This window comes from Colletotrichum navitas, assembly GCF_030913465.1.
Source record: "Colletotrichum navitas strain CBS 125086 chromosome Unknown LY79scaffold_109, whole genome shotgun sequence".
Lineage (NCBI taxonomy): Eukaryota > Fungi > Ascomycota > Sordariomycetes > Glomerellales > Glomerellaceae > Colletotrichum > Colletotrichum navitas.
The window spans coordinates 58,437-82,490 of NW_026850655.1; the positions used below are offsets into that span (position 1 = coordinate 58,437).

Sequence of the window (24,054 nt, forward strand, 5' to 3'; positions counted from 1 at the left end):
CAGAAGCATGAGTTGCCCTGCCCTCACAACGTAATTCTCCATTACCCCGATCCCCAGAGGACAGGTTTTCAAGCTGCCAGGCCGGCAGGCCATCCATTCCACGCAACCAAAGCTGTTCACCTCGCCAAACCGCATCCTTGAACGTGCAAATAACTGAGCTGATTGACAGAATCAACAAAACCCTGACCCTGACCCTTGACACCTTATTACAGCCGACACAGCAGCAATATCGGAACGAACTAGCGCTTCGCGCGCCGACCTCTAGAACAAAGAGCTGTCTTTCTGTCCCACGCAGCACAACCTTAAAGATGCTAATGCTTTGTTGCGCCCTACCTACACTATGCTTGGGTGCCTCTGAAGGGTTTCATACTTTGTGCTGGAGCAGTCCACACTAGGTGTCGGCCCCACAAACATCCCCCATGAACGCACGAGTGCTTTAGGAGCAACAGCAGCCAATAAGTATCTCGTACTCTGCAGCAGCCTCATTCTAGACCCGTCATTGTCTCCAACTTGGAACACAATATATGCATCTAAAATCCTCTTCTTGTGGTTAATCTCATTTCGGCGCTAGTAATAGCACAGGACACTTTTTGAACCATGGTCTTGATATCAACAAGTCAATGCTTGCTTCAATAGATCTACAAAGACGTACTTCTTAATGGTTGTGCACGTTGGTAAAGCGGCAGAAATATCCGAGAAAGAAATGGCCTAGACGCCGCCGAGTTGCGTGGCAATCCGGAGTTCGTTTCTCGCCAAGTTCACTGGCGTCTGCGCTTGTTCTATCAAGTGCTCGGTCTGCCATTTCACCGCCCGCTGATAGGGGCCATGATAGCCTCCGCCAAGGACGCCAGAGCACCAGGTCCATGCTGTGCTCTGCGCGTGTGGGATATCCCTGTATGCCCCAGGATGCTTAGGTAAGCCTTGGCTTATGCTAGCATGCTCTCTGAAGGCACGTGGTTGAAAAGGTACACCACTCCCCTCCCTTCTCGGCTAGTACATGATTAGCTAAGCCGCATTATGTATGGTTTAACCGCACCTTCTCCGACAGGTCGCAACATTCGGGAAACCCCAACGTCACCAACTTCGACCCAACACCATACCGCGGCCCGCGGCCGACATGAGTTCCGCGCCCATCTGCCTTCACCGCCCCCCCCCGCGATTCCTCCTGCAACGTACAATAGCGACAACAAAAACGCTTACTTCTTTCACCCAGCCTACCCTCAGCCACTCAACCTCCTGTTCGCCTTACCATGCGTCGACCCTATCGACGAAGGCGACGCGCTCGCGACAGGGCAGCCCAAAGGCCTGCACCACCACACCGCGCTCCTTGCTTGCCAGATCATTGCCGACAATGCCTTTGAGTCGGGACAACTCTACTTCGACCGCCAAGGTGCACAGCCCGTCTCGGACCGAATCCCGATACATGGCCTCCTCACCCCCGGGGACTATTTCTTTCTCGTGAACTCCGATCGCAAGTCCGCCCAGTTTTGCTTCTCACAGTTCTCTGTTAATATGCTCCGCCCTCCGACATGATACGCGTGCTGACGTTTCTACCAACTGCTAGCTTCGTATCGGTACCCCGTCGTACCAAGCTTCCGCGACTGGCGATTCCCCCACGGCTATATTCCCGAAGCCTGGCCCTCAACAAAGTCTGGTCTCGCAACTGACACAGGTCGACGCTGCGCGCTGACAAACAGCGCCTTTGGCCTTACGAGTGCCCACATAATACCAAGGGAAGAAGGCGAATGGTTCATGCAGAATGGTATGTCGCGGTATGGGGCGGATCTACGCGACGTCAACGATTCCCGAAATCTCATCCGCCTGAGGGCCGACATACACCGTTGCTTCGACACCCGTTTGTTTTCCATCGTTTCGAAACCAAAGTTCGCATCATCCATCTCAGACACCTTGTCCACTACTACGGACCCAGCGTATGTGCTGCACGTCTTTGGAACCAACATAGGAGAGTTCTCCAGCCTATACCACAACATGTGCTTTCAATACCTCGAAAACACAAGCCATGAATTCTTGTTCGCTCGTCTCGCCTGGACCATTCTGATACTCATTAAGCCTTTCGTGCTTGCGGGCCTGCGGCGGTCTGTTATTCGATGCCGGAACGGCGAGGATGGCTTCGACTGGAGAGCTGAAGAGTTGTCGGGCGCCGATCTGTCGAGCTTTTACGGTGGCGGGGGCTCGCGGAGTGCCAGTCCCAAAAAGCGAAGTCGCCCGCGTGAGAAGGAGGACCGCGACAGCCTCGCCGATGCGGATGAGTGGTATGACGAGATCTCGGAAGGAGGCAGGGGACGGAAGCGTGCGCGCCCCGATTCTCCAAGTCATTATCCCCATCGCAGTATCACCCCTTTCCTCTCGAATGGGTCAACTTCGTCTGCAACCCCGACCCACGAGACCCCTTCCCCAACCTACCACTCGTCTTTACCTGACATCAAGGGTAATGAGCCCCTGACTCTTGTGGGCCACAACTCACAACAGTTGTGACTGGGTATCAAGACTACACTTAACCTCACGGGCATTGACGCCGCCTGGTTGAGGATCAGCGACAAGAGCGCTCTTAGAGGACGAGGACAAACAAGTATGTGTTCCTCTCATCTCGACTACGCATTCCAGCCTCAAAAGCATGCCAGTTAGTGTACCTACTACCACAGCAAGCCCTAGGACCTATGAAGTAACCTTTCCTTCGTCTACAGGAGTAGGATGCACATGTAACCACGACTTGCCCGTGCTCTTGGTAAAGCTATATCTCGTGCAAAATGTCTTTCTGTCCGTCACCGATAGTACCGGAGATCTTGGTACGACCCTCGCACGACGGATGGCGTTGGCAAGAGACAGACGGCGATGCGATAACGTGCCGCTCTGCTATCCTTGTCCTTCGGGACCCCCAGTAACGATCAGGCCAGACGAGCGAGCCTATTTCACCACCCCAGTGATGTCGCCTCTCTTCTGCTTTAAGGGACTTTCGACGCTTCGTGGCCTTGTGTTATCCCCGGTCGCTGTGTGATTAACGGCCGTGTAGTCCACCGCGATCTCCTCAAGGGCTAGCCAACAGGGGAGCTAGACCATCATATGGGTCCTGGTCAAGACCACCCTGATGATCTTTATCCTGGGCTCCGTGACAATTCTGGCCAAGGCCTTTGGCAGGGTGCTGATCAAGAACTTGACCAAGGCCTTGGCGGGAACACTGGTCGAACCCCTGATCCGCTGAGAACGAGTCAAGCTCGAAGACCGAGTCCAGGGAGCCCGGGCCGAGATACAGCCCTGCCTCAAGGCCTACTGCCGACGGCAACACGGGCGACTGCTATCGGTCATCTTCCAGGCTTGGTGTATGCGTCACTTGGTTGTTGAGAGCCCGGATCTGGAGGTTGACAGTGGCTGGCGCCGGCTAGTTGTTCCCTAAGTACACGGGTCTCTTGATCTTTTGTGGGCGACGAGCGCCCAGCATTGTGATGACTGAGACGAAAAACATGCTATCATTTCTTTCATGACAGATGTCGTAACTCCTGTTATAAGGGTGTTAAGCTATGGGTTAGGCGCGTGCTGGAGCATAGCTATTCCACGACTGGGATGCGCAGCTTCAAGCTAAAGTTGCCAACGCTAGGCTGCTAGCACTATAACCTTCTTATTCCTGATAAATTATTAGTTCTAGACTACTAGTAAGGTATTTTATGAGCTAAGCGCTGCTTCTTTTTCGTTTTCGCCCTATTGAGATGCCGTTAGATCGTATCGCGACATCGCAGCTATAAATTTCTAGGCCGGAAGTGACTGTTTCCTTTGTTTATATACTAGCATAGTCATCTTCAGTCTCAGAAAGTCTAAACTTTCTAGATAAGCAGCACCGTCAATTCTTTTCATCGCTGATTAACGTCTCACCACTTTCTGTACATAGACGGCAGGGGAATAGTTGGGAGGGGGATGGGAGACGGCTCGAGTTATACACATATGCCAGCAGAGTAAATAATTTAAAAAAGGACCTTGGCTAGCAATCTGTTTAGGGATCAGATGATATCTTGCTGGCCTGGTAGTGATTAGGAATGTATAGAACTCACGCCAACAACCAGATATAAAAGCCCTCAAAATGGATTTCAAAACCAGTCTATTTCTCATGTTCCCGAGCGGAAAAGCCAGCCAACCCTCTTTCCTTAATTTTCCTCGTTCAGGGACAAACAGACCCATGCACCAAACTCTAGCGGTCAATTGGATTCATTACTAGGAGAAATGGGGCCATTTTGGATCACGAGGTGGACACGACTGGATTCGGTTTGTAAGTAGGTGTAATTAAATATGCAGCTGGCGGAAGCACGGCAAATTAGGGGCAAGCAAACGGACACAACAAACAAACAAGAACAAATAAAAAGATGAAAAACCTTTCATCCTCACCACCATCAGCTTGACAATCTTACTACTTCCAAACACGCGTTCGAACGAACCCATGCCAGACGGCATGGCTCGGCTCCAGCTAAGGAGGCGCCTCCGCGCCTCTCGTCCCGCTACAACGACAACGACAACGACAACGACAATGGCAACAACAACAACAACAACAACAACAGCAACAGCAACAATAAGACTACCACGCTCTCCCTATACCCGGGCCAAAACCATCACAACTGTCCTCCGAAGCCTCCAGCGGCGGGACGGAGAGGGCCCGTACGTCCATGGCAAGCAAATCTCCTTTTTCAACGGCCGGAACAAGGACGACTGGAATAGGATGCTGCCGGACCCTAGCCACCGCGACAATATTAGCGCGTTCCTGAAGGCGCCAAAGGCCGGGAAGCAGAGCTGGGTGGGTTTCTTCAGCTGTCCGCAGCGCAGCTGGGTTGGCTCCGGTAACGCGTATAAGTCGGCCGACTGGCATTGCTTTGCGGCCCTGGTCGTCGCGGACGGGCGGGGCCGTGGCAAGCACCTGCTGTTGTATGATAACGACGCCAAGGCCGGTGTTGATACGGCCAGCAGCCGTATCTCAGATGTCCTCTGGGGCCTACAAAAGAGCCTCTGGGAGACTGCGTGTAACTCGGGCCGCTACACGCTGTGGTACTCGACAGATCGGAGCCGTGCTGGGACTGATATGTGCCTACGGCACGCACTCGAGAAAGTGCAGGAGTGGGCCGCGTTACAGGATCAGACGCTCGACAGCGAGAGCGACGCCCGTCTGTCGGGCTTTGTGAAGCTTTTCAAGAAGTAACGGGGGTGTATCATGCATGTAGATCCCATTTGACGCTGGGGGCGTACAACTCACGAGCGGGATGGGGAAATGAATAGTTCAGGGCTGGCTTGGACAAACAACCAGTGTGCTAAGAATGTAGACTAGATATGTATCCGATGGATTAAATCACTACAGCGTGTCTGTCTCGGGGTCTGATTCTCTCGATGTAATAGCATTTGGTGGTTGATGGTAAAGGATATATGTAGAATGGAAGTCGAGCGCGTTTCGAGTAAGTATTTAGGGGGATTAATCTTAGATACTCGGTGCAAGCGTATGGTCAAATCTCACGCAAAACCAACGCTGCCAATAACAAGGTACCAATCCCACGTTATATTACATATGGTATGGGTGTTGTCTGTAAGAGGAGTACCAACGGTCACTAGTAGGATATTTACATCATGTGAGGATAACGTGGCATGTCCCCCCCTCCCTCCCTAACCTTGCGTGGCCAAGGACGTCCCGTTTTCGGCGATGCCCCCGATATCTTCCACCTTAATCTTATGGCGCATGCCTGATGACGTCCAGATATGCCCATAACCTACCTGCTCGCTGTATATGTTTGACGCAATGACTTGCAGCCTAACCCAACCCAAGTATGCGCACGCACGCACACCGTTGCGCGTATGGGTTCAAAGCCGGGATCTGGGTACGGCAGAGAGACGGGGAACCCGTCACAGTGCGAATTGATAATTTCGTGTTCGGCTCCGCTTAAATATATTTACTAACAGTGGAAAGCATCAAGCGACAGTAGGGCTACTGGATGGATGCATCAGATTTATCCCCCAATGATTTCTACCTTCAGTACGGGCCATTATGTCTATTGGGCCGGGGCCGGGGCCGCATGCCCCGGACGGAGCGGGCCCCCCCGCCGCTTGCCGGCCTGCCTGCCTGCCTGCCTGCCTGCCTGCTGCCCTCACTTGGCGGGATGTCCCTTTGGAGAAAGACATAAAGAGACAAACAATATAGATAGCAGTCTTTGATGCTGATGATTGCAAGTTGTGTCTTAGTCTACTATGATTAATCGTGTAAATTCAAATGTATTATGGTGGCTAAGCAACCCCCTTTTATCCTTACAGCTGTCATCGAACGCTGTCTATACAAAAGGTCAGTTAATGCTACTAATACGTGTATTATAGATAACAAAGTTTGACAGTAAGGACCTAAAGGACGTAGCGTAGGCACCAGAGGAGCTTCTACCTTGTTATGAACGACGGAGCCAATGCAACAAGCATAGGATAATGTCATGGTTCTCGGTACGATAACGAATTGGCCAACGCCCATGATACAAAGACAGAGCGGACGCAACACCAAGCAAGTGGTGTCGTTTGGATACGTGATGCTCGAGCTGACAGCAGGTGCCGCCGCCGCCTGATCTATGTCTCTAAACCACATGAGGGACACCGTTTGTCCAAACCGTCTCAGAGTTTCCGATGCCAGTACCTCCCCGTCTCTAAGTCGGCCTACTTCTATCACATTTGCGTCTGGTGTAGCTTGGCACGTTCCTAAGACGAAAGCAAAGGCCAGACTTTGGCGCGAGGTAGATACCAGAATGTCCTTATTAACCGGCCGTCGTCGCCTGCCGTCTAGCTGACCCATAGTAGCCCACGCCACCACTCGCTGTTGTCGTCCCTGCACGCCATTGGCACTAGGCCACCGCAGAGAGCCCTGGTGCGGTTGCCCGGTCCTTCAAAGGTCTCAACCAAACCCTGTAGCCTTTCCCTTGTTGCGGTAACTGCCCATGTTGCTGACACAGCGGTCCGCAGCAACGGGGCTGCCTCGTCGTACGCTGGGACAATCAGGGAAAGGGCCCAGTCCGTTCTGCTACGCGGCGGTGGTACGGCGAACCAGCCACAAGGGGCGTCTATTTGGATGTGGCGCGACCGAGTAATGACGTTGCCTTTGCTTAGGATATCTAGGAGGAGACTCCCTCTAGTGAAAAGAGCTAGTAGAGCGTTAGATAACTCTACTAACTGCTTAGCAGCATTATATATGAATATGGCTATGGGAGACTATGTCAAGAGGTGTGTATAACCCTGACGGATAAATGTGTTTACATACAGTTGTAGAAACACGTCGTCGGGGCAGTAGTAGGGTCTCTATGTCTATGAGATAGTGGCGGTCGACAAGGTCTTGCACGCTAAGGAAGGAGGGTAGGGGGATTTCGACATAGAAGTGCAAGAGCTCATTTGTGTCGTCAAATAGAGTGAGGGCGGCGTGTTGAACGTGAACGCGCTGGTTGGATTGTGGAGGCCGTTCTAGAGGTCGGGACAAGCAGGAAGAGATGGGCGAGTGGGAGGATGCCAGGACAACGCCGACAATGACCAGCGGGAGAAGAAGGGCAAGTAAGCGAACGACGACGACGTCGAGGCAACGGCTCTTTGGAAATGACCAGATAAGGGCTGCGCATTAGTGCCAGGACCGGAGGACACGTGGAGGGCTGTCCAGGGGTCTAACAAGGTCAATGGCCGATTCTACGACGAAGACATCGTGATCCTGACTTGCGGTGGGATCAAACAGATCATGCTCGAAGTGCAGGTGGTGGCTGTCTCTCAAAGTGATGCTCAAGTGTGAGATGTCCTCTAGCATATATGTGTCTTGAAAGGTGATGCTGATGCCTTGCCGGCCGAAGGACTGAGTAGACGGATGCGAGGATGGAGCATCCGACCAGGGCCGACCGAATCGGACAGTAAAGCACAGGGTCTTTTGCGGTGCCTCATCCTGGTCGATCTCATCTTGGTCGAGTATGTGTGGCGAGTCCGCAGTCTTGGGTGTGCTGTTGTCACGAGTTAGAGCACACAGAAGGGCATAGATGAATAGAGTTCTAAAAGGCTTGAATTATCATAAGAGAAAGTGAGGACTCTGACGTCCTACATATACATTAGTTATACACGAGTAAGTGACACACCACTTGATAAAGCATATGACAGAGCCATTACTCATGGTGGGACACATGAAGCTATCGTGACAGCTGTTGCGGTCATGACTAACAGGGTCTATCTCTTGACGGAGCGACAATGCCGACGATGACGAAAACGAGCTATATCGATGAATCCGATGGTAAAAGAAAGAAGAAAAGAAGAAAGAAAAGGTCAGGCAAGCCTCCAAGACACGGCAAAAAGAGCGGCGGTCATGTCTTGGCAACTGTCCCACGCCTCGTACGCAGACCTGTGGATGGCTGCCGCTGCCGCCCATTCGCTGTGCGCCTCGTCGACTTGCGCCTTTGTCGCGTTGCCACTCTGCGCCTGCGCCATGGTGAAGTAGGCGCTTCTGGACGAGTCTGCCTCGGACCCGGCCGCAAAGACGTGTTGGAGCATCGTCCTCGTCGTTGATATCATCGTCGTCGTCGTCTCGTGGGGTGCTCGTGTGGTCTGCCGCAGCCTTGACAAAATCACGCGGCTGCGGCGCGACCGAAGGCTTGACAAGTTGTCCTTGATGCTGGGCTGAACCGTTCCCTCGTACTCTTCCTGTTGCTGGTGATGCTCAGTCACCAGCAGTCGTCTTCGTCTCAGGCTGCTCCCCAGCTGCATCTTGTTCCTTGTTGGCGTCGTCGCCGTCGTCAACCGCCGCCGCCACCTCCTTCTCAACCTGTCATCTCTTGACATACGTCAGCTGGGACGTCAACGAAGCCAACTTGTCCCAGTTCCGCTCAGAGGGGCTCTCTTCTGAGCCCTCGGGCACGTCCCGCCACTCACCGCCGTCGAGGAGCAGGCCAATGTCGCGGAGCACTTCGTCGGTGAAGCGGCCCAGCAGCTTGGGTCTCGCGGGTTGGACCGTCTGGAGGTGGTGGTGGAAACGGCGGAGTTGGCGGGCTCGCATGACGCGGTCGACATGCCCGACGCTCCGGCTGCGCTGGTTCGCCATGGCCTGTTTCTTTCTCGTCAGCAGAGAGAGGCTTCCTGGTAGGGTGAGGCGAGGGGGGGATGAATGGGTCGATTGCCCGTACCGGGTAGTGGTTGTCGATGCCGAGATTCTTCTTGATGATGGCCAGGTTTGTGTGTTACGCCGTAGACGCGTTGTTGTTTTTGTTACTTCCTTTCTTTTTTTTTCTTCTCCAAGTTTCCAGGACCTTTTAAGGCAGCGCTGACAAATATGACAGACCACACGAGGCAGCAGCTTTTTAAGGTGGCAGCTTTTTGGGGTATGCATCCAGTTCGCCTTGAAAGGGGTTCTTCGCGGGAGCATATACGTCTGTTAACCTGCTTTCTAGTTAACCTTCTTTTCCTCATAGTGTGTGCAGAGTGCGGGTGGGACGGGTCGTGCTTCATTTTATCATATTTAGTGGTTTTTTGTTTTCTTTCCATCTTTTTTAATCACCTTTCACAAGTCCTCCCCCCCATTACCAATTGTCTACTCTCTACAAGTATGTGTACATGAAATGTGACACCGGCCAGCCCAGTGACGGCCAGTCGTGATGAAAACAGCGTTCAAAGAGCCCGCGGCCGGGCAGATTGGAGCTCTCCAACGCTGCAAGGTGGAAGAAGGACAAGACTCAGGTCAGGGGCCGCGGCCAAGCAGACTGGACCCCTGATTCTGTCACCACCATCGGCGGGCGCATCACCCGCTCGCGTCGTGGAACCAAGGGTGGTCGGACAGTCGTCTGCACCCGCACATTTCAAAGAAAACAGACAGATAGGATGTCAAATTAGCAGATGCCATAAAACGCGGTGCCCGTTCCGCGCCTCAAGGCTCTTGAACTGACAGCTGCGTGGTGGTGGTGTTTGTTTGAAGCCATCGCCCTCTTGCCTCGAAGTGGTGTGGTGGAGGTTGTTGTGCCGTGTGGCGCTGTGGCACGTGCCGGCAAGTGGAGAGTGCCGACTAGGCAGTGGCTGACGCCTCGCCTCGTGGCTGTGGGGCTCATTCGAGCCTGTGGAAGGTGGACCGTTCCCAAGATGAGTTGAGACGGGACGAGGCGAGATGAGGCGCGATGAGATGAGATGAGATGATCCCAAGCACAGATGCCAGGCGGCAGCGGATGGACGGCTGTAGAACCTGCCTCAATGAGAATTGAGAACTGAAGAAAGCTTGAGGGTGGCTTTTATGAAAAGTCAGGAACACATAAAAGTCAAAAGAAAAAACACTTCTTCAGTGGTCGGACTTGTATTCTACATACCTGCACGGATAGGTGACTGTGATGGCCTGGCTTGACTCTCCTCTTGCGACCTGACGTCTCTTTGGGCGAAGCTCTCAGATGCCGGGTTCTTTTCTCAACGATGCATGGTCTCGTATGTTTGGTGTCTTGGGGATGGATGTTGGGGGGGCCAGCTTGGATGAGGGTGCTGAAGAATGAATGAGACCAAGACAAGACACCCGCTGAGACAGACACTGGTGGTTGGCGATGGCCGATCTGGGCCTACTACCACCGGTAAGCGACTGGCCACAAGAGACGTACCGGTAGGTGTGGGTGGCAGTTCGCCTTGAAAGTGGTTCCTTGGGGAAGGTAGAAGCCTTCCAGGGCGCCATCAGCCTAGCCGACCAGCCGTGGGTGTGTACCTTTTTCGAGTACGTACATTGGTGAAGTGCGGTGCAGGTCCAGGTCTAGATGCGGGTCTAGATGCGGGTCTAGATGCAAGTCCAGATGCAGGTCCAGGTGGAGGTGCGGTTGTACCTGTACAAGTACCTGGGTACCGTACCCATATAGGCACACCTGCCCCCCACTAGAAATCGGTAAAAAATTACCGATTTACAGTGGGGTGATGGGGGTGGGGGCACACCACAGCCCCAGGCCACAGCTGGCAGCCAGGCCACAACTGTGGCATTCCCCACAGGCCTGCCTTCCTTCTAGACAGTCTTAGGTACAATTTCCTTAAGTTGATAACATTAATAGGTTCTTCGCGCTTTAAACGGCCGCTGCATACGCTGTCAAGTTGTGGGCACGGCCTTGGGGTCACGGCGACACGTAAGAAGCGGCTGCAGCCGTCTGGCCCACATCGCGGCGGCGTGCTGTCATACCTGCTACATGCATGAGCACGATGGCTTGGTCTCCAGAGATGGGAAGAAACCAATCCTAGAGTTGCAGGTGAATTGGATCTGGCTGTATCGACACGGCTAGGGGATAGACATTTAGCCCAAGTCTAATGCCGTACTGATTGTAGGCAGCTGGGCGCACATGCCCTACTGTGTGCTCTAGCTCGTGAGACATGTCATCGGCCTTCCTTGCCAGTTACGGTCAGACGTCAAATCATCCGCGCCCTCGATCCTAGAGCATACTCTAGAACGCGCCTGCGTGAGGTTCTAGGGTCGAGACTGACGACGTCCGTTCTGGCTTCCCCTCAGGGACAGGTAAGCTATATGTCATGGTTCTTTCCCGTCTCTTGTCACGGTGTTGCTATGCTGCTGAAAGTCACAGTGACGTGAAGCCTCGTCGTATTCCCCCATGTGCTCGCTGTGTCTTCCTCTTCTCTGCTTGTGCTGTCTGTCTTTGCGTCGTCGTTTTGGGTTTTCCCCCCTAATCCGACTGTAGTCACTTGTTTACTTTTTCTCTTCTTTTTTGTTAAAAAAAAAAAAAAAAAAAGTAAAGATGTCTACCAACTCTCTCCCCGGCGGCGCCGCCAGTGGCAGCAGCAGCAACAACAACAATAACAACATGGTCCCCTCCGAAGGGGGCATGAATGTAAGTCGTATGCCCAGACGCCCCCCCCATTCCAACAGCGTTTCTTCATTAGTGGTTTCATTACCTACCCCTTGCGAAATCATTCTCGCTATAGCTACTTTGAATTAACTTGCGAAGAATCAAGATAGACCATGATGGAATAACACTAACATGGCATGTGTGCGGTAGGATTTGATCAACCAGTACCCGTTGCGCGCCTTTCCCACCACCGGGGTGGTCAACCCCTGGGTGCAGCAGAACGTCCCGGCCGGCCCCTCGCTAGGCGCCACGGCACTGGCGCACCATATCGACACCCACGCCACCCGCCTCAACGCCGCCCTCACCGCCCAGGGCAGCGCGCCCGACGCCCGCCGCCTCCGCCTCCTCAAGAAGCTTGAGCGTCTTCGCGACGCCTGGCCGCGAGCCGAATGGTACCCGGCCGCCTTCGCCCCAAACCTCCCGCCCGCCGAGAACGTGGCGACGGCCATGTGGTCGTTGACCAAGCTTTGGCTGAAGGCGAGCCGGGACCTGGCCGATCTCTGGGTCGTGCACGACGACCCAGGCCGGTGCGGCCTGCTGGTGCAGGCGTTTAGGGAGAAGAGGGCCGTACGGCTCACCGAGGAGGTCACCACCCTCGCCCTACAGAGGGCAAAGGCCCTGCTCAGGCCGCCGCCGCCGCCTCCGCCGCCGCCTCCGCCTCCGCCGCCGCCTCCGCCACTGTCTCCACCACCGCCTCCGCCGCCGCCGCCGCCGCCGCCGCCGCAGTCCCAGTCCCAAGGAGGGGGAGGAGAAGCAACAGCAGCAGGAGGAGGAGAAGAAGAAGAAGAAGAAGAAGGAGAAGAAGGACGAGGAAGAGAAGAAGAAGACGAAGATGGCTTGGGCGGGTTTGACCCCATGGACTACTCCCCGACACCGCCACCACCACCACCGTCTTCACCATCGCCGCCGCCACCACCGCCGTCACCACCGCCGCCGCTGTCACCACCACCACCCCGGCGTTCCATGAGAGTCCTTTCCCGGGCGCAAGCCTCTCGGCAGCAGCAGCATCAGCAGCAGCAGCGGCAGCAGCAGGGAGGCCGGGAGGCTGCAGGCCGCAGAATCGTGGAAGACACGATGCGGTACCTTGCGCGCCGGCTCGGCCGGGAGGCGGATGTCTTTGGGCCCCACCAGAGGGGTGCGGCGGGCCGCCGCGTGCGCCGCGAGCTCGAGACCGCCTTGGGCGTGGGTCGCCGTGGTGTTTGAAGTTCACAGTTCGAGGGGGTATTCATCCTTTTTTGTTTTTTGTTTTTGTTATTCTTTTGCTTTTCTTTTCTTTTCTTTTTTTCTTTTTTTTTTTTGCGTTTTGGTTGGTGCTGTTGAGTGTTTTTTTGTTACACTCCAATTGCCGTTGGTTTGTAATGGAGTTTAGTGTGGTGCCTATGTTATATATTTGGTTTCTGTTTTCTCTCCCCTTGTTTCCTTTCTGCATACATGCATGGAAGTCCTCTTTTGCCTCTTTTCTATGAAGCCACCAAGTGGTGTCTTAGCCCTTGACATGTGCGTAGCATTGTGTCATGTATCGATGTTCATGTCTGGTGGTCCTAACGGCGCTTCTGATATTGAGTAAAATGCCTGCAGGTACTGTGTGCCCAGGGCCGCACTGACTTCCTATCTAGGTACAAGCGATTGGACACGGCTAGTTTCTATCCCACATAACACTTCCTCCACCGACACTCTTATCCTCACTGTCGCCATTATAGTTGCTGTCAACTGAACCTATTCCGACTTGCCGTCTTTTCCGATACAACTCACGAGCCTCCTGGCATGGGTGCGACGTATGGAGCCCATCCGGGATTGCCATCGACACAGGGTGCGGCGAGCAGCTTGAAAAGCGCATTGCTGCCATGAATCCTTGATGGAACCGGCTGGCAATAACACACATGTCCCCTCTGCTTGTTGCCACTCGGCCTTGTCAGCGCTGACCATTCCTCATCTGCCAGTCCGCCGTGAGCAGGCACTCCTTGTGGTAGTCGGGTGTGCTTCTTCGACAGAGCTCCTTTAAGAGACGGTCGTTGCCTGCGCACCGGGCAGTATAGACGGGGCACGCCTCGACGTCTCGACTGTACTTACGAATCTGTTCGTAGTTCCGCTCGACGTCATGGTCCGCCGTAGATGGGGATGCGTTATCGTAGACGTAGTTTGGGCCATGCAGGTCTGTGGAACCGCCCCTGCCGATGATGAGCATTAAGCTCCTTGCCATCGACTCGGCCGCGGCACCGTCCCGGCAGGCAGACGCGTAGTTGAGAGCTCCTAGGCCGAGGTCGTCCCGCTCGTTGGCGGCGGCTGCCGTGATCAGTCCTTGCGAGAGGAGCCACTCAAAGAGAGGGACCAGACCGTTGGCGACTATAATCATGAGGCCGGTAACGCCGTGGGACCCCGGTAACGGACGAGACCAGTCGGCGCCACACTTGATCAACAGCCTAGCGCAATCCATGTGGCCATGGCAGAGAGCCAAGTGTAGGGGGGAAGCACGGGGGGCCTCTTCTGGATCGTAGATGACGTGGAATAGCTGGAGAATGATCAGATGACGTGACGGGCACACGCAAGCGTATCGTGACAGCTGATCAAGGGCCGGGCTGCCACCGCAGGGCGACGGGTGGTGATGGTGAAGCAACCACTGTAGGACGGAAAGGTCGCCCGTAGAGGCGGCAATGTGAAGCGCCGTCGTGTGGCCTACGCTCACGTCGATATCCCTCCGCCAGGGCCAGTGGCCACGGCAGGTTGTGGCTGGATAGCGGAAGCGTGCCGTCAAGTGCGAAGGCCGTAAGGCGAGAATCGTCTCGAGGAGAGGCAAGTCGCGGGAGGCAGTGGCCCATAATACCAAAGGAAGGGTGTACGGGTCGTCATCAGTAACCATGTTCAGCTTGTCTACCTCGGCGTCATCCCGGCCAAGGGCTTTGGTGTGTAGGAACGGAAGCGTCATTTCGTGGAAGCAGCGACAGGTACGTGCGACGGCGGCCAGAGTGGGCATGTCTTGGACGGAGTCAATGATGGCAAGGACGAGCTCTTTGGGGACAGCAGCCATGATTCCGTCGTGCTTGTCGTACACCTACACGGCGATGTTGAGCAGTGGAGTGGTTGGAAGCCAAGAGATGCCGTCAAGTTGGAGGGATGATTGCTCGAAGTTTGGCAATAAACAGTGGCACTAATCGACATTAACATGCGGCCGCTGGCTCCTTATCTAATACGCTTTGTCAGCTTTTCCTTATCGAGGGCAACCAACTACCCAGACAGCAGAACAGAGCCGCTATCTAAAGTACAAGATTGACTAGGCCTTACACAAAGATGCAGCCATTGATTTTCGTGCCAGAGAGCGTCCTCACGATCAGGTCGCATGTACCATGTCAAAGGTATCGATAGAATGCATTTTTTGATATGTCTGCCACTGGCGTACATTGGTCCCGGGCGATTTACCCTTGGTGCTGAGTGCTCATGGCGCTGAGGCAACAGCGTCAATCGGTAAAGAAATTACCGATGGCCCCTAAGATCATACGCTAGCCACTGAAGCGTACGTACACGGTGCAGTGCACCCAGCCTGTCTGTCCTGTTCATAGAGGAGGGAAGGGACGGCACCTTCCACGTGGAGAGCAGTTGCAATACAACAGCATCGCGTGGCGGCACACTTTATTCCTTCCTTCTAGACTGGTGTTAGCTGCGTACGCTTCACTCCTCCAAGGCAGGAAAAATAAAAAGACGGCAGCGTACGGTACGTACCTATTCTATTCTCTTTGCAATTTCCGTCTCGTCTTCCCTTCTATCGTCCTTGTTTCGTGTCCTTGAGACAAACGCTGGTTGCGAATCAAAACGATGCTCCGCAAAAGCCTTGACGCCTTCAACTCTCTCCTCTCCCGCGACGAGTTTAAGTCCCAAGTCGTTGAGCTCTAGGGCACCCTCTGCGACGACTTTACTGCTGCCACTGCTGCTGGAGATGTCGATGTGACGGGCGGCGATTCTTTCTCGACTTCCTCCCCAAACACGCAAACCGCTCGCTGCTTACTGTCGCTCTCGACCATCAACTCGCCGCTCAGCTTCGAGATATTGAGAACAACACCAACCGTCGTCTTCTCAGCCGCTCCTCTGCCGCCCACAGGCGCTGGTCAGTCTCTCGCAGCATATCTCTCTTCGTATTTGGCTTCCAGGTCGTCACCTGCCGCAACGCCATTGTTGCCCTCAACACGCTACGCTTGCAGCGGAGCCATCTTGACCTTGTACACCTCAGCCAGGCCCTGGACTGAGTTTCTATGCACGATACCAAGAAGTCTGGCGACGTCGTCAAAAAGTCAGACTTTGACCGTTTCGGGGAGGCTATGGAATCTCGCAAGTTGCCCCCCGCCCTTTTTCCATCTTTCCGTACGCTGACCGAACCCCTGCCACGTCGCAGTCTGCCCCGAAGCCTGGCCAAAGACAAAGCCCAGAAAAAGGAAAGTGAACTCAGCCGAAACCGACGCCTTGTCCGAGCAATGCTCCGACGACATTATGTTAGTCCCGGTCACGCCGCCTGCCCCTAAGCGTGCACGCCTTCATACGCCTCTCAAGCCGACCCCGGGAACCCATGCTGGCCAAGCCCGTTCCAAGCGTGACTGCTGGCACCACCTCGAATCCCCATCCAATTCTCGGCTAGCTTATTCAGCCTTACCCAAACGCCATCCACGGCCTAATGAGGACATCGAACAAACTTACGCAACATCTACCTGGCCAAGGTAGCGTTCCCGACGCGACCCAGTTCAATACGCCATCCCTAAGCCTGGTTTCCAGCCTATTCAGCAGCAATAGCCCGTCTCAAGACTCTAACAATACATCATGCAATAGCCCGTCTACAGGCATGACTTCTTTTGACGTGGAGACCTCGTTCGGACGGCACTGTCTCCTCCTAGACAGGTATGCCAGCTCTGACGGAGACGAAGACCTTACCGACATGAGCAACGTCACTGAACAACATAAGACAGACCCGGGCCTGGATCTGTCTACCGTAGTCGAGGAGGAGGCAGACCCGGGCTTTCATCGTCCATTTGTCCATGGCATGCGACCCCGCACCCAGACCATGACCGGAACCAACCCAGATGGCACTGAAAGGTGCCCGTTCCCTCTTGATCCCAATTCCAAAACGACGCATCGAGGCCAACATTCCCCCCTTACCGACCAAGACGTACAGAGCAGGGAGAGGATGCCCGTCAGGATGCCGGATCCATCGAACACTCCCGTCATGGTTGCCAATCTTATGCACACCGTCGAGAAATCAAAGTACGAGTCTGTGACGCATGTCGCCCCTGAGCAGGCTACATCAGGACAGCCTTCAACGAACCCATCCTTGCCCTGCAGCAATAACAACATACTGCCCCAGTCACCTCAAGATTTGGGTGTCATTGACCTAACAACCGTCGCGACAGGTAGCAGCACCACACCAGCACCCCCATGCACCATCTCTAGTGGCCAGAGCATCGTTATTCAGTCTCACTAGACCAACATGACGAATCAAATCAGCAAAATGATCGACAACAAGGCCTAGGTGTCTAGTTCACGGCTGCTTGCTGCCTTGACTGTCATCACCAAGTCGTTCGGCGACTTCCAGTCTGGCGGTGGCAGCCCCAAGTGGCTTGTGATCGATTCGTTGGTCACTCTTACATGAATCAACAAAAGTTGATATCATCACGTTACAGAACACCTACACTTACGATACAGACGGAACTAATTCATCGCTCAAACGGCACTCTTTGCGCTCTTCATGGCCCAGAGTTGCCGAACAATGCGTCGCGCATTGACGACTTTGGTAACCGGGAATCTCGATCCCTCACAGGCCATACGATTACCACCCATCATAACCATCTTTAGGCAAGACATACATGATCCATTGTCAGTGACATGGGTAATGTGTCATCCCTGATTTCTTTCTGAATGGAGTCATAGCACAGTCCACTACCAACAAACGTAGCCTTGCAGGACGCAGAGGCCCAAAACGAGCCTGATTAGACTTCTTTCCAATGGATTTGAGGTTTATCACAAAAGCAAACAAACGCAGGTTGACTGAATGGTACGGAACAGCTGCTAAGCCATGCTGCCGGGCCTGTTATCTGCTTAGCTCCATTTTCTGATACTAGGCCACAAACCAGGCCTGCTATGGACTTCTCACTAAACTTCATGTATACTAATCGAAACCAAGCACCGATCCCTGTGTTGCAGCAGCAGCAGCAGCAGCAGTAGCAGCAGCACGTTGAGTCAAAAATGTGAGACTTGGTGTTTTGGCATAAACACCTAAAGAAAGGTTCGGAGAATAAGATCTCTGGAGTAGTACTAGCCTCACCAATAATGAACTACTTCTGTATTAAGGCGCAGTCAGGAAGCCTGTTTATTTGTGCAAGGAACACAAGTCATGAAATCCACATTTCGATTAGTGCACTGCTCGTGGGGCAAACTTTGATTCAGTTATAGACGCCCAATTAGGATCCCTTGAATCAGCATTGTTGTTCTCGTCCTTGAGAGGACCAGTCTTCACATGACTCCACCTTGGCATCCTCTTCATAGCTGCAGCCAAGATAAGAACAAGAACAGACCACAAATCGTAGGCGCACTTTCACCAAGTACGGCAAGAGAGAGTATAAGCGTAGGAGAGGGCATAGATTGCCTACTAGAGAACCTACCGCATCACGGCTGGTGAGTTCTAGCAGAGTATATTTAGGATGTTAGACTGCTTCATGAACGGTTCCCAGCCCAACCACCTGTTCTCTATCACCGTACATAGAACTATGCAATATACGGCGTAGCGTGGCCAGCGACACGCCTGCACTCGCGTGGGAGACAACTTTGCTGGACGATTTGGACGACCTGAACAGGCGGCTGGAGCGGTTGTAGTACCTTGATGATGTAGTTGGTGCTGCTGCTATCACTGAGGTCTGGTGGCGGAGGCTGTTATCGCCACAGTGGTTTTGCGAGGCTCCCCTGCTGCGCCGGTGCTCTGGGTGGTGTAGGACGCGTACATACGTCGTAACGCGTCTGAATAGCGCTGTAGACGTGGTTCGGGAGCTCAAAGCGCGGCGGCAGGAGTTTCTTGACGACCACAACGTCATGGCCACCGCTAAGAATGTCGAGAACGTGATCTGTCAGCACAAATGGGCAATGGGGGTGTTTGACAGGCTGTTGTAGCGGCGCTAACAGCAGCAGCAACAGCAGCAGCTTCGTAACACACTAGATGGTATGACTGATAGCAACCAATCATCAGTGGCACAGCTTGAAAAAGCACGGTTTCTTGTGAGCAGTGGCTTTTTATGCGTTAAGGAGCGTGGTAGACGGCGTGCTGAGGATTAAGGATGCTATGACTGGCGAGATCTAGGTACTTCTTAACCTGATTAACACCATAAAGGAGATTAAGCAAGATATTAATGACGGGGAGCTTGACGTGCTTTACGTAGTTAAGTAGACTAGTTATCTCGTTGAGAGGTTCTTGGAACGTAGGAGGAGGTCGAGGTCTAAGGGGAGGCGTGTGTGTGCTGAAAACCGCATGGTGGGAAATACGCATGTGGTGTGACAGGTAGAAAAGGGCTCTAAGTATAAACGAACTCACTCGAGATGAAAATAGGTATGAAGCAAAGATGATGATGATGATGGGGACGAGGATGAAGGTCAAAGTAAAGGTGAGGATGAAGTGAGGATGAAGTGAGGATGAAGTGAGGATGAAGTGAGGATGAAGTGAGGATGAAGTGAGGATGAAGTGAGGATGAAGTGAGGATGAAGTGAGGATGAAGTGAAACTAAAGCTGTGATAAACATAAAAGGAGAGGTGGCAAAAATCAAAAGATAAATCCCAAGGAGCCTAAGGAACGCCTTGCTGAACCACTTGGCTTGTGGTCCTCCCTAAGCAAAAGGTTGTGCTACTTTTTGCATGCAAAAACTAGCACCAGTTCCTCCAGCTTCCTGTTTTTTTAGCGCCGTCGGAGGATAAAGGTCAGCTGCAATCAGCAAGGAGAAAAGACAAGAGTGAGCAGGAGAGGTCTGTGACTTGATGGGGCTCCGCTGCTTCTTCTCCCTGCTAGCAGACAGAGACATCAGCCAATACGGTGACGGCGAGGAGCGTGTGAAGGAGATGGTGCGGTGGTCGCTCTATGGCGGGGACCTCTGTCGTCTGTGTGGTATAACAGGAGAATGTAGAGGCGAGTGGGAAGGGATGGGAGTGTGATTAGGAATTTCCTTTCCACGCTCTCCCAATAGGTGCTGGCGACATGAGGACATTACTTTTGCGCCCTATCGAGGAGGGCCAGGCGCCTGGTAATCGTTGTATTGGTGAAGGCGCTACTGTAGATCGGCGCATGTTCATTGTGGAAGTTTTGGGTTCATCTCATTGAGGCAAAGAGACGCAAGGTCTCATAAATGTTTTTACAGCTGGCGGAGGAGGATGAGGAGAAGGCTCGCGGTGTCGGTTGGCTTGCATGTTGGCTCTGGATACGGGGTAATGTTCTGAATCTGGGGACATCTGCTGCTGTGGAAGTTGATTGTCGTCTGGAGACGAAGGAGACTTATGGCTGCAACTTTGGTCTCCCTGTTCTGAAGGTGAATCTGCCACAGGCAGAGGCACTCGTAGGTCGCCGTTCCAACCAGGTTTGAGCCAGGAGTCCATGTGTTTAGGATGACTAATGAGAGAAGAACAACAGGTTTAGTGGACAGGCATGGGACAAGGCCAAGGGGAAAATGAAAATAAACTGAAGAAAACAATTCACTATCGCAGTTTGTCCCCCTCGATGGTTGGGTGCGTTGAGGGGCGAAGGTGTTTCAGAAGAATCTAATGCAAGCTTTTAGGGCGTTGGCTACACAGGGATAGATGCAGTTAATGTACTTTAAGCCAAGATTGTCGATGCCCAGGTCCTTGTGTAGCTGTGAGAGGCAAAGGTCGGGAGACGAGCCGACGAGCTAGTAGCAGACGATGTGCTCATATGAACATAATGGCGACCTCAAATGGCGAGAAGGAGAGGTGCATGTTGGATGTGATCTCAATGTCATGGAAGGTCTGGAACGGGGCACGTATCAGTTAGTGTGCTGCACCACGAGCATGAACGAATTGGCTCACTGTTGGCGTTACGCGGGAAGTGGAATCGTTGACTGACGGGCATCATGGAAACATTGTAGGGAGCAAGTAGATGATTTAGATATCTCGAAAGACTTGGTGAGGATGGGAGAATTGGAGGTTGACTAGCTACACAGGATGGACGATAGCATAAGAGAACTAAACGACATAAGAAAGCGCGAGAGAGAGAGGGAGAAGAAGAAGTACAGCCATTAGTTTCTTTGACAATTTCATGTATGAGAGCGAGAGCAAGAGGATGAGAGACAGAAACAAGAAGAAAAGCGTGCGCTAGGCATCCTGAATTTAGGAGAGATACGTCTCGCTACGTGTGTTAACAGGTGCATGCGTGTTCAACTGGCTGCCTATCGATGGATTTCTCACCAAGACGGATAGTGGTGATAAAGCAGAAGTTTAGGCACGTCTGAATACAAATGGCTGGCAGACACCCGCCAACACGGTTCGGCTAGGCCTGAAGAAAAAAAAAGAGGGGATGACTGATCTGCTCATCCGGCCAGTTGCAACATTTCTGCCTCGATCTGATGGATCTGCATTTCGAGCTGGATGATAGCCTTGACGTGAGTTTGGTAAGCCGCTAGGTTACGGTTGAGCTCGGCGCCGAGGTGCTGGAATCGTGGCGACGATGACATGGGCGTCGTGGCGGGGGGCGCCACGGCGATACGGGAAGCGGGCATCGAGGGCGTTGAGCATATATCTTGAACCTCAGCAGTCACGCCGGAGAGAGAGTCATGTGGGCACGAGACAGCGGCGCGGGCATGGTATGAGGAAGGTCAGGAGGGTAGCTGTGGTGGGAAATGTCATGATGCTCGTCGTTGTTACAAACGCCAACGGGCGCGAGATGGGAATGGGGTTGGCGACGGGGACGCGTTGCGGAAGTCGAACTGTTGGACGATCTTCCACTGGTGATGCAGTAGCTGACCGTTGCCCTGGTGGATATCCATGTCCGTTGTGGTGGTTGAGACGCTGTGGGTATCTTGAACAGCATCTGATCCATCTGGACCGGCGGTGTCTGCAGGAACGGGGGGGGGGGCAGCATAAACGGTGTTTGACCACGTAACTGAACTTGTCGGGGAGGAGATCCCCGGAGCGCAACCAGTTCAAGGAGACCAGGTACTGCTGCTGCAGGGGGGAGCCGGCTGTGCCAGCAGCATACGTGAAATGCTGGCGTTGCGGGACGGTGAAGTGCATAAGGTCGGGTGGGTGGGGAGAAGATACAAAGGTCTCGGAGAAGGACGGCTGAACAAAGCCCACAGAGTCCGCATTGGCCATCATAGGCCACGTATGTCGTTGCGGTCTTGAGCGAAACCAAATCTGTCGTGCTGCCGAGGAAGCCTATGTTGTTAGGATTCGAAAGGTTGGTGGTTAGAGATGGTCGATTTCGGCGTCTGCAAGTACTCACGAGAGCGTGGCAGGCAGACAAAGGGAAAATATTCATGCAAGCAACAGCAAGCGACATAAACTCACGGGGGGGTGCTTGCCACAGATGGCTGGGCCGAGACAGGTTCAAGCGAAAGGAATAAGAGGGATAGACAATACGAACCAGCAGAGTGGGAAATAAACACACTTCGTTTGGTGGCGGCCCATAGTACTGGACATGGCCTTTCCTCATCCTGTACGATGAATCTAGACAGAAGTGGTTAACAGCTGGAGCGAGACAACCCAGAGGGCCAGAGACAGGCAGCGAAGTATTTTCAACTGATCAAGGCATCAGAGAAATGATGCATCATCATCATCGCCCACTGCCCTTCTTTCTGACTGGTAGGTCGTTGTCTTGGACGGACAAGACATGGATCACGCTATTTTAACGGAGGGAATGAGTCTTCTCTATCAGTCCCAAATCTGACAGATGGTCCATCAACTTGACAGGTCTAAAAAGCCACAAATATATCCTTCACAAACCCGTCAAGCCTCACATCAATGCTCATGTTTGGTTCGCTTCTCTTCATCATCATGCGCTGCAACTAGCAAGCCACGATCCCGGTCCTTCGTATTACACACGGGGATGAGAGATGCCGTCTTTTTGATGCCAAAGCATCAGCTGATTCTCTCGCGACAAGCCACGACTAAGCAGCCGGTCACTCATCTTGAGGGGGTCGGTTCTTGCGAAAGACAATCAAACAACCATACAACCAAGACCAAAACAACCACTGCCGCTTCTCTTGGGCAATTGTCACACCCATGGACACACGCATGCGCGCGCGCCATTCTCCACAGCAACATGAGCCCCAACCTCCGCTCGAGCCAACAACATGCACTCACGCTGCACACACACAAACACACACGCTCGCGCGTGCGCGGCACTCTCCACGGCAACATGAGCCTCAATCTCCGCTTGAGCCGACACTATGCACTGCCAGCAAGGCGGGAACAGGGGCAGGACATTGGTTATTCCGCAAGAAGCAGGCCGCAGCGAAGCGAGGGGCGACAGGCGGACCGGGCACTGTGTGGTGTCTTCTCTCTTGACTCTCCTCCATCTTGCGGTCTCAGCCGTGTCCACTTCCCCGGTTCCCCTTCGATACCTGTAGCAAATGTACAATTTCCTGTCTGTTTCACTGTCGTTATTCCGTAGCCTAGTTGATCGCTCGTTCCCATCCATCACAGCAAACAAACAAGAGGGTCCAGTTTTGCCCAGCCGCGGTCCTCTCTGTCTGTTTTTGTCTTGATGGCGGTTCGTTCGACGCGCGCATTCTGTAACGCTAAATGAAACCTTTTTCCTGTTTCCTTTTCGCACAACCACTTGCAAAGAACGAGGGCCACTTGCTCTGGGATGCTGTGATCGGAGGGAGGTAGCAAGCCAGCCGTGGGCAGGGGGCCGGAACCGGAGCCGGGATGGATTCTTTATGTGGACCCATGGGCTGCCGATACGGATCAATTCGGGGTACGGCGTACGGGGGATCACGGAGGTGGTACACCATGCGAATCGGCCGAAAGCACCGTCTGACCACCAAGGTGCCTTGGACTTCCCTCCTCCGTCTCCCAACATGTATTTACAGCCAGCCGTCTGTCTCTTGGACTCCCCGTCACGTCACTCTTGCCAAAAACAGGTGATACTGAAATCTCATTTTCCGTGAAGAGGGGGTGTTTAGCTTTGGCGAAGGCTGACTAACGCCCCCGGGTATTTGAGTTAGTATTAGCAGCACCTAGC

General features: G+C 53.5%; 9 protein-coding genes across 9 annotated transcripts; 5 read left to right on the forward strand and 4 right to left on the reverse strand.

Annotated features, from left to right (window-relative positions):
- Window positions 1-936: 936 nt before the first annotated feature.
- On the forward strand, window positions 937-3,220 carry LY79DRAFT_594448 (uncharacterized protein; the record flags this gene model as incomplete). The annotated part of the gene is made up of 5 exons (XM_060561686.1): window positions 937-965; window positions 1,182-1,475; window positions 1,593-2,273; window position 2,449; window positions 3,098-3,220. The coding sequence occupies 5 exons, from the start codon at window positions 937-939 to the stop codon at window positions 3,218-3,220; spliced, it is 1,128 nt and encodes a 375-aa protein (XP_060408357.1).
- Window positions 3,221-4,531: 1,311 nt separating this feature from the next.
- Window positions 4,532-5,194, forward strand: LY79DRAFT_674161 (uncharacterized protein; the record flags this gene model as incomplete). The annotated part of the gene is made up of 1 exon (XM_060564263.1): window positions 4,532-5,194. One exon carries the CDS (start codon window positions 4,532-4,534, stop codon window positions 5,192-5,194), a length of 663 nt encoding a protein of 220 aa, XP_060408358.1.
- Window positions 5,195-7,621: 2,427 nt separating this feature from the next.
- On the reverse strand, window positions 7,622-9,076 carry LY79DRAFT_707563 (uncharacterized protein; the record flags this gene model as incomplete). The annotated part of the gene is made up of 3 exons (XM_060565052.1): window positions 7,622-7,988; window positions 8,375-8,749; window positions 8,820-9,076. The coding sequence occupies 3 exons, from the start codon at window positions 9,074-9,076 to the stop codon at window positions 7,622-7,624; spliced, it is 999 nt and encodes a 332-aa protein (XP_060408359.1).
- Window positions 9,077-9,197: 121 nt separating this feature from the next.
- LY79DRAFT_570233 (uncharacterized protein) lies at window positions 9,198-9,923 on the forward strand. Its single transcript, XM_060559131.1, has one exon. The coding sequence runs from the start codon at window positions 9,356-9,358 to the stop codon at window positions 9,587-9,589; it is 234 nt and encodes a 77-aa protein (XP_060408360.1). The 5' UTR covers window positions 9,198-9,355; the 3' UTR covers window positions 9,590-9,923.
- Window positions 9,924-11,732: 1,809 nt separating this feature from the next.
- Window positions 11,733-13,046, forward strand: LY79DRAFT_674163 (uncharacterized protein; the record flags this gene model as incomplete). The annotated part of the gene is made up of 2 exons (XM_060564264.1): window positions 11,733-11,825; window positions 11,994-13,046. 2 exons carry the CDS (start codon window positions 11,733-11,735, stop codon window positions 13,044-13,046), a joined length of 1,146 nt encoding a protein of 381 aa, XP_060408361.1.
- A 335-nt stretch (window positions 13,047-13,381) lies between these two features.
- Window positions 13,382-14,953, reverse strand: LY79DRAFT_570234 (uncharacterized protein). The gene has a single exon (XM_060559132.1). It carries the CDS (start codon window positions 14,866-14,868, stop codon window positions 13,756-13,758), a length of 1,113 nt encoding a protein of 370 aa, XP_060408362.1. The 5' UTR covers window positions 14,869-14,953; the 3' UTR covers window positions 13,382-13,755.
- A 1,805-nt stretch (window positions 14,954-16,758) lies between these two features.
- Window positions 16,759-17,301, forward strand: LY79DRAFT_584198 (uncharacterized protein; the record flags this gene model as incomplete). The annotated part of the gene is made up of 1 exon (XM_060560381.1): window positions 16,759-17,301. One exon carries the CDS (start codon window positions 16,759-16,761, stop codon window positions 17,299-17,301), a length of 543 nt encoding a protein of 180 aa, XP_060408363.1.
- Window positions 17,302-18,581: 1,280 nt separating this feature from the next.
- LY79DRAFT_584199 (uncharacterized protein) lies at window positions 18,582-20,447 on the reverse strand (the record flags this gene model as incomplete). The annotated part of the gene is made up of 4 exons (XM_060560382.1): window positions 18,582-18,743; window positions 18,819-19,022; window positions 19,399-19,584; window positions 20,211-20,447. The coding sequence occupies 4 exons, from the start codon at window positions 20,445-20,447 to the stop codon at window positions 18,582-18,584; spliced, it is 789 nt and encodes a 262-aa protein (XP_060408364.1).
- Window positions 20,448-21,394: 947 nt separating this feature from the next.
- On the reverse strand, window positions 21,395-22,178 carry LY79DRAFT_674166 (uncharacterized protein; the record flags this gene model as incomplete). Its single annotated transcript, XM_060564265.1, has 3 exons — window positions 21,395-21,603; window positions 21,739-21,903; window positions 21,968-22,178. 3 exons carry the CDS (start codon window positions 22,176-22,178, stop codon window positions 21,395-21,397), a joined length of 585 nt encoding a protein of 194 aa, XP_060408365.1.
- Window positions 22,179-24,054: the final 1,876 nt, after the last annotated feature.

Bases quoted from the DNA above. Each gene is read 5' to 3' on its own strand.
- LY79DRAFT_570233 (XM_060559131.1), top strand. From the start codon at position 9,356: ATGCATCCAGTTCGCCTTGAAAGGGGTTCTTCGCGGGAGCATATACGT.
- LY79DRAFT_570234 (XM_060559132.1), bottom strand. From the start codon at position 14,868: ATGGCTGCTGTCCCCAAAGAGCTCGTCCTTGCCATCATTGACTCCGTC.